Source organism: Oncorhynchus gorbuscha, linkage group LG17 (assembly GCF_021184085.1).
Source record: "Oncorhynchus gorbuscha isolate QuinsamMale2020 ecotype Even-year linkage group LG17, OgorEven_v1.0, whole genome shotgun sequence".
NCBI lineage: Eukaryota > Metazoa > Chordata > Actinopteri > Salmoniformes > Salmonidae > Oncorhynchus > Oncorhynchus gorbuscha.
The window spans coordinates 41,553,128-41,562,036 of record NC_060189.1 but is presented as its reverse complement, the minus strand read 5'-3'; the positions used below and the strand labels follow the sequence as shown (position 1 = coordinate 41,562,036).

The 8,909-nt window shown below is 41.6% G+C and overlaps 1 protein-coding gene across 3 annotated transcripts in view; it reads right to left on the bottom strand.

The window, feature by feature from the left end:
• Nucleotides 1–7,092: 7,092 nt before the first annotated feature.
• tdp1 (tyrosyl-DNA phosphodiesterase 1) overlaps nucleotides 7,093–8,909 on the bottom strand; it is a 67,533-nt gene continuing 65,716 nt past the window's right edge. For 2 of the 3 annotated variants that reach the window (XR_006832890.1, XR_006832891.1), the window contains exon 17: nucleotides 7,093–7,777. Coding sequence is in view for 1 of the 3 variants with exons in the window: in XM_046309148.1 (XP_046165104.1) it covers nucleotides 7,704–7,777 (74 nt within the window). In the remaining 2 variants the exon portion in view is untranslated. The remainder of the gene's footprint in view (nucleotides 7,778–8,909) is intronic. The other variant, XM_046309148.1, reaches the window with a different exon arrangement.

Here is an 8,909-nt window from a genome sequence, read left to right as displayed (position 1 = left end):
CCGAAGCCATCTCTTCAACACACCGGGAGAAGTGCACACTTTTCTCAAAGAACTGAGCAACATCTGAGTCTGAGCCAGGACGGTCTCTCTGGGGGATAAAATGCAGTTTGTTTGTTTTCTCTTATCCGGATCGAACTGCTGGTATCTCCCGGTCACTTTAATTGATTTGTACATTTTCAACTAACCATATCTTCTCGGGGTGAGTTCTATTACATTTACAGGAGAGTATATTTTGGTTTAGTCCATATCTACTGGGCGAAGCAATAAGTGGGTTTAGGCCCACTGCTTTCCCCCTCATTTATGTTAATCTTTCGTAAAGAGACTCAAGCAGCCCTTACCGTGGGCAGTAAATATTCAGCCATAAATATCTATTCACAATGTTTGTTTTCAATTTAGAGAGCTTGCAGGTTTTAGTTTACGCCAAGGTTTAGCTAGTAAGAGCAAGATGGAAAGCGATGGAACGTATCTCTACAAGTGTATTCATGTTTGATTGTTGGGACTGTTGTTCTAGTCTGACAATCGGGGTGGGTGGGATTTTTATTATTTTTTTCTTCCTTTTTTCTATTTTTATTGTTTCCCTCCTAAAGAGACACACAGGTCACTTTTGTGCTCAAACCAAAGTTGAAACATTTCCCAATTATCTGCATATGATAGATTTCTATTCAGTTACATATTTGAAACCCAACCTATGCTTAATCCACTAAAATATGTCACATTCAACGTAAAAGGTCTTAACAGCCCGATTAAAAGGAAAAGAGTCTATACATACCTTAAGAAATGAAAGGCTGACATTGTGTTTTTACAAGAAACACATCTTACAGCCAGTGAACACAAAAAATTGAAGAGGGAATGGGTAGAACAAGTTTTTGCATCCTCTTTTAACTCCAAAGCAAGAGGAACTGCAATTTTGATAAGTAGACACATCCCCTTCTGCGTCAACAACACCATCTCTGATCCCTCTTGCAGGTTTGTTTTGGTGCAGGGGCATATGTTTTCAGAGTCTTGGACCCTATTGAATATTTATGCTCCTAACTTCGATTACCATATGTTTATTCAGAATGTCTTCCTTCAGGTTGCTCAAGCACCACCAGGATGGCTACTGGTTGGAGGAGATTTTAATTTTTGCTTAGATACAGTTCCTGATAGGTCTTCTGATAAACCCTCACTTTTTACCAAAGCCGGCAAGCTCACCATGTCATTCATGAAAGATCTCAATTTACTAGACATCTGGAGACAGTTGCACCCACAGGATAGGGACTACTCGTTTTATTCACACCCACACAAGACACACACACGCATAGATAACTTTTTACTTTCGACACAACTGTTTCATAGAGTGTTAGATGTCGAGTATCTCCCCAGATTGCTTAGTGACCATTCTCCTCTGGTATTATCAATCTCCATTCCTACCAAGGTAAATGGAGCATATAGATGGAGACTAAATTATACACTTCTAAAGCAACCTGAATTTTGTGTATTCATCAAAGAGCAGATCAATATTTTTACTTTGACAAACAAACCCTCTGCTCCTGACAGCTTCATTCTTTGGGACACATTGAAGGCCTATCTGAGGGGACTGATCATTTCCTATACTAAAGGGCTGAAGAAAAAACACGGTGCGGAACTGAGTGCCCTTGAATCTGAAATCTCCAAGCTAGAGAACCTACCAAAGAGGCCCGACTAAAGATCTCAACAGGCTTTTGGTAAATAAAAAACTTAAATATAATATTCTGAACACATATCAAGCTGAGAGGGCCATCACTAAATCAAAACAGCGTTATTATGAGTTTGGAGAAAGCTCACAAGGTATTGGCATGGCAACTGAAAGCAGAGGAAAGTATGAGGACAATTAATGCCATAGAAACTCTCACTAAAGAGATATCTTTCGACCCTACTGAAATTAATAATACTTTTAAGAAATACTATGAAGACCTCTACACTTCCCAATCAAGCGATTATCAATCAGAGATAGACTCCTTTATCTCCTCTCTCAACCTCCTATGCCTGTCAGGGGAAGACAGCGAGCGCCTGAGTGAACACTTCTCAGTCCCTGAATTGTTGGAGGCCATTAAATCCTTACCTTCTAATAAATCTCCTGGGGAGGATGGCTTCCCTCCAGAGTTCTATAAAGAATTTAGGGAGCTGTTGGTCCCCTACCTTATGTAGGTACTTAAACAAGCCAGAGAAGACAACTGCTTTCCAGAGTCCTTCTCTCAAGCAGTGATTACTGTAATCCACAAGAAAGGGAAAAACCCGCTAAAGTGCGCCTCCTATAGACCAATCTCTCTCCTTAACACAGATTGTAAACTGGTCACCAAGATGCTATCTAAGAGACTGGAGTCATGTCTTCCCCTGTTGGTCAACCCAGATCAGACTGGCTTCATAATTAATAGATTGTCCTCCAATAATCTCAGAAGGCTCTTTGATAGAATTCACCTTGCTAACAAAAACAAAATACCTGGTGTCACAGTCTCCCTCGACGCTGAAAAGGCCTTTGATAGGGTTGAATGGCCATACCTCTTTCGCGTCTTGGAAAAGTTCGGTTTAGGTACCGTGTTTGTAAATTTGATAAAATCACTCTACAAATCTCCTAAAGCTAGGATTGCTACCAATGGGATTACTTCCTCCTCTTTCCCTCTTTATAGGGGGAACAGACAAGGTTGCCCAATTAGCCCCCACCTCTTTGCCCTCGCCATCGAACCGTTGGCTGAGGCTATTAGAACGTGCCCTGACATACATGGCTTTGAGGTGGGCCCCCATACCCATAAATTATCACTCTTTGCGGACGACCTTATCTTATTCCTAACAAACCCAGAAAACTCCCTCTCTCACTTGCAGATCCTACTACAGTGTTATAGTTCTTTCTCTGGATATAAGGTCAATCTTGATAAAAGCGAAATCTTACCGTTGTCTGTCTTTGACCATCATACCATCAAGCACAAGTTTCCTTTTAGATGGTCGCCTATGGGCTTCACATATTTGGGCATAATGGTGGATGGTAATCTGAACAACCTCTAAACTCAATCTGGCCAGTTTGTTGCAAAAGGTGGAGGCTGACCTTTGTAAATGGATGGACTTACCTCTCACTCTACTGGGTAGAATCAATGTAATTAAAATGAATGTCCTGCCCAGGATTCTATATCTGTTTCAATCTCTCCCTATCCCTGTTCCCGCAGCATTTTTTTCCTCTCTCGACAAGCTGACCAGGCGGTTTATCTGGCACGGCAAAACCCCTAGGGTTGGCCTGGATAAACTGACCCTTGATTACAGTCAAGGGGGCTTAAACCTCCCCAATTTTAGAATGTACTACTGGGCTGCACAGTCTAGGTTTCTGGTTCAGAGGTTTGACAATGGTCCCTCTCCCTCATGGTTGAACATTGAAAAGCTTGAGGTAAATGATGACACTGGGGCAGATTTGTTTTACAAATGGGACAGAAAATCTATAAAAACCATCACAGACAACCCTTTAATCATACATTCTGTCCTGGCATGGTGCAAACTGCATGAGCTGTTCGGACGAGGGGGATTCCTTTCCCCTAAAACCCCTTTATGGAACAATAGATTGATGCCTATGTTTTTCCAGAATAGTAACTTTAGACCATGGTCTGATAAGGGGATCACTCTTCTGGAACATTGTTACGGGGAGGGAGTTCTTATGTCTTTTGATCAGCTGAAACAGAAATACCACTTGCCTAACAGGGACTTCTTTAGCTACCTACAACTACGAAACTTTATTAGGGTGACTCTCAAGGGACAATGGAACCTACCTAAGATGTCACCTATTGAACAACTCTGCCACGCAGACCAACCACTGTTCAAGACCATTTCCCGTGTTTACAATGCTCTTATGTCAGGACTAACACTGCCTGGGCTAGATAAACCCCGACTTAGATGGGAGAAAGATCTGGGTATTGATCTTGATGAGGATCTATGGAGTGACCTATGCAGGGATGGGGTTACATCCACATTGAACTCCAGATACAGACTGATCCAGTTTAATTTCCTCCATCAGCTCTATATCACCCCATCTAGACTGCACAAGTTCAACCCAGATATCTCCTCCCTATGTTTTAGATGTGGCTCAGATGAAGGAACATTCCTCCATTCCACTTGGCAGTGTTCAAAACTACACGGTTTCTGGCAGGGGGTATGCGATACCATATCCTCAATTCACGGGGTTGCATTCCCTTTAGACCCGGAGGTCTGTCTACTGGGTAACTTTACTAACACCAATCTTAGGCAAAGCCATATTATAAAGCTAACAGAAATATTGCTAGCGATTGCCAAGAAATGTATTGCCTTGAAATGGAAATTGGATTCCTCCCTGCCAGTTGCAATGTGGCTTTCGGAAGTTAATAGTTGTATCCCTTTGGAGAAAATCACTTACTGCTTGAGGAATAAGTTAAAGACATTTTACAGAATTTGGCAACCTTTTATTGACTATATGGAGAATCTCCCCCCACATCTCATTGATTGAATCTATATATAATCCTCACATAATGTTTCACACGTAACGTATAATATGTAGCCTACGGCAGGTGATCCAATGTCTCGTTATTTTTTTTTACATTTTTATTATTGTATGTTTGTTTATATAACTATAATTATAATTTATTTTTGTTACGTTTGTCTGTTACTGTCACTTTGTCCTATCGTTGTCTAATATCTTTTCACTTTTGTTTTGAATGTTCTTAATTGGAAAATGCAAAAAAAGAAGAAATTAAAAAAATAAGAAAACTGCCTTGGCACCTATCCCGCTCTCCAGCCCAGTCCCTCCTGTAATGCTGACTGACACGTCCTGCGTAGGCTACTTCCTGGTCTCTGATATCTCTCGCCAAACAGGACAAAACAAGTCTCCTGTGAGTGGTATACAGGGCTACAAAGGGACACTTTAGCAGGGGACAGAGGAGCGATTCGGAGCAGTGCAGGAGAGGATTGAGAAACTGAAAGGTGCACATTTGCTGCGTTCAGTGATGGAGAGGATGAAAGTAGTAAGCTTCAATGTTGAGTATTGTCGCTCAGTTTTTTTGACAGCCATAAATAATGAAAACAACACATTGTTGGAGCAATGGGGAACCAATGGCCATGGCGATAAAAGGTAGCTTCTATCACAGTTGCTAAGCAGCAGTTGATTAAAATTTGAACATCCCCCCCAAAAAATCCAAGGCTAGATGAGTAGGCCTAGGCTACAAACACCACAGACAACCTGCAGCAATCATCACATATTCTCCATTTAAGCTCAACGTTTCTGTCCAATTACACAATTGCAAACAGAGTTCTCTGCTTCTACTCCAAGGCTCTGCCAATCATTGCTGACTGACTGATACAGCTGCATTGTTGTGATGGTCTGGAAGCTTGTTTATCAGAGATGTATAGAATGTACAGTTGAAGTCGGAAGTTTACATACACCTTAGCCAAATACATTTAAACTCAGTTTTTCACAATTCCTGACATTTAATCCTAGTAAAAATTCCCTGTTTTAGGTCAGTTAGGATCACCACTTTATTTTAAGGATGTGAAATGTCAGAATAATTGTAGAGAGAATTATTTATTTCAGCTGTTATTTCTTTCATCACATTCACAGTGGGTCAGAAGTTTACATACACCCATTTAGTATCTGGTAGCATTGCCTTAACTGTTTAACTTGGGTCTAATGTTTTGGTGGTTATGGTTCCACAAGCTTCCCACAATAAGTTGGGTGAATTTTGGTCCATTCCTCCTGACATAGCTGGTGTAACTGAGTCAGGTTTGTAGGCCTTTTGGAAAACACTTTTTCAGTTCTGCCCACACATTTTCTATAGAATTGAGGTCAGGGCTTAGTGATGACCACTCCTATACCTTGACTTTGTTATCCGTAAGCCATTTTGCCACAACTTCGTATGCTTGGGGGTCATTGTCCATTTGGAAGACCCATTTGTGACCAAGCTGTAACTTGAGATGTTGCTTCAATATATCCACGTAATTTTTCTCATGATACCATCTATTTTGTGAAGTGCACCAGTCCCTCCTGCAGCAAAGCACCCCCACATCATGATGCTGCCAACCCGTGCTTCACGGTTGGGATGGTGTTCTTCGGCTTGCAAGCCCCCCTTTTCTTCCTAACATAACAATGGTCATTATGGCCAAACAGTTCTATTTTTGTTTAATCAGACCAGAGGACATGCAGTTGAAAACAGTAGTCTGGCTTTTTTATGGTGGTTTTGGAGCAGTGGCTTCTTCCTTGTTAAGCGGCATTTCAGGTTATGTTAATATAGGACTCGTTTTACTGTGGATATAGATACTTTTGTACCCGTTTCCTCCAGCATCTTCACAATGTCCTTTGCTGTTGGTCTGGGATTGATTTGCACTTTTCGCACCAAAGTACATTCATCTCTACCAATCATTCCTGAGTGGTATGACGCCTGCGTGGTCCCATGGTGTTTATACTGGCATACTATTGTTTGTACAGATGAACGTGGTACCTTCAGGCGTTTGGAAATTGCTCCCAAGGATGAGGTCTACAACTTTTTTTCTGAGGTCTTGGCTGATTTCCTTTCATTTTCCCATGATGTCAAGCAAAGAGGCACTGAGTTTGAAGGTAGGCCTTGAAATACAGCCACAGGTACACCTCTCATTGACTCAAATGATGTCAATTAGCCTATAAGAAGCTTCTAAAGCCATGACATCATTTTCTGGAATTTTCCAAACTGTTGAGAAGGCACAGTCAATTTAGTGTATGTAAAACTTCTGACCCACTGGAATTGTGATACAGTGAATTATAAGTTAAATAATCTGCCTGTAAACAATTGTTGGAAAAATTACTTGTGTCATGCACAAAGTAGATGTCCTAACAGACTTGCCAAAACTAGATTGTTAACAAGAAATTTGTGGATTGGTTGAAAAACATGTTTTAATGACTCCAACATAAGTGTATGTACAGTATATATATATATATATATATATATATATATATATATATATATATATATATACATACATACATACATACATACATACATACATACATACACACACACACACACACACATACATATGAGTAGATTTTTATCCCCTAAAATAAAATGTTCTTCATTTTCTACATTATGCACATAATTGAGATTCATCATACTAGGGATTTGTACAATTATTTTTAATAACAAACATGGTGAGTGATTTATTTTGCACATATTAAAAAGGAAACTTACAGTACATGATTAAATGAATAGCTACAATAACAAAAGAATGTAATAACAACGTGTTTGAGTGGGGCTGGAACAAAAGTCTGCAAACAAAATAGTTCTGCAGGAGGTTTGGCCAGCCACTAGAGTGAGGCCAGTATACAAAAGCGAGAGAGGAGGTCATCTCCTCACTTTAGCACCAGGTAATGGAAAGTAAGAGATGCCTTTGGGTCAGAGTTACTGAAGACAAGTGAGAGACAGACAGTATGAAAAAAAGGAGGGAGGAAGGGTAGGGAGAAGGTTGACACGAATGAGAGATGACAGACAGTTATAATTGTACTAAGGAGACAAGAGTTGGACTGGACAGGTAGTGAGAAGGGGAGACAGAGAGAGAGAGAAGAGAGAGTAACAGTGTCTCGTCCTCTATTCCATTTGATTTAGCCTGTCTGTGCACCATAGGAGCAGAATGTGGAAGGTCTGGCAAGGGGTCCGGGTAACTGGATGTTTAAGGGAACGTGTGTGTGTGTGTGTGTCTGGCGTGGTGGTTCAGGAGGGGACCCAGATGTTACCGTGTGTGTCTGGAGCCTGGGTGTAGGGAATGTTCCACATCCATGGCTGATCTGAGGAAAAACACAGAAACACACACATTAAAAGGTATCTATAATTTCTCAGCATTTCTCCCCTATTTGGAAGATAGGTGAATTGCCGCGGCACTATCAATCAATCAAATGTATTTATAAAGTTATGTTTTGGATAGCGTCGAACAACAACATTGATGTATATGCTGATTCGGTGAGCGAGTTTATTAGCAAGTGCATCGATGATGTTGTACCCACGGCGAATATTAAAACCTTCCGCAACCAGACACTGTGGATTGATGGCAGCATTTGTGCAAAACTGAAAGCGCAAACCTCTGCTTTTAATCAGGGCAAGGTGACCGGAAACATGACTGAATACAAACAGTGTAGCTATTCCCGCCGCAAGGAAATCAAACAAGCTAAGCGTCAGTATAGAGACAAAGTAGAGTCGTAATTCAACGGTTCAGACACGAGAGGTATGTGGCAGGATCTACAGTCAATCACGGACTACAAAAAGAAAACCAGTCCCGTCGGGGACCCCGATGTCTTGCTCCCAGACAAACTAAACTTCTTTGCTCGCTTTGAGGACAATACAGTGCCACCGAAACGGCCCGCAACCAAAACCTGCGGGTTCTCCTTCACCGCAGCCAACGTGAGTAAAACATTTAAACGTGTTAACCCTCGCAAGGCTGCCGGCCCAGACGACATCCCTAGCCGTGTTCTCAGAGCATGTGCAGACCAGTTGGCTGGTGTGTTTACGGACATATTCCATCAATCCTTATCCCAGTCTGCTGTTCCCACATGCTTCAAGAGGGCCACCATTGTTCCTGTTCCCAAGAAAGCTAAGGTAACTGAGCTAAACGACTATCGCCCCATAGCACTCACTTCCGCCATCATGAAGTGCTTTGAGAGACTAGTCAAGGATCATATCACGTCCACCCTACCGGACACCCTAGACCCACTACAATTTGCTTACTGCCCCAATAGGTCGACAGACGACGCAATAACATTGCACACTGCCCTAACCCATCTGGACAAGAGGAAACCTATGTAAGAATGCTGTTCATCGACTACAGCTCAGCATTTAACACCATAGTACCCTCCAAACTCGTGCCCTGTGCAACTTGGTCCTTGACTTTCTGACGGGACGCCCCCAGGTGGTGAGGGTAGGAAA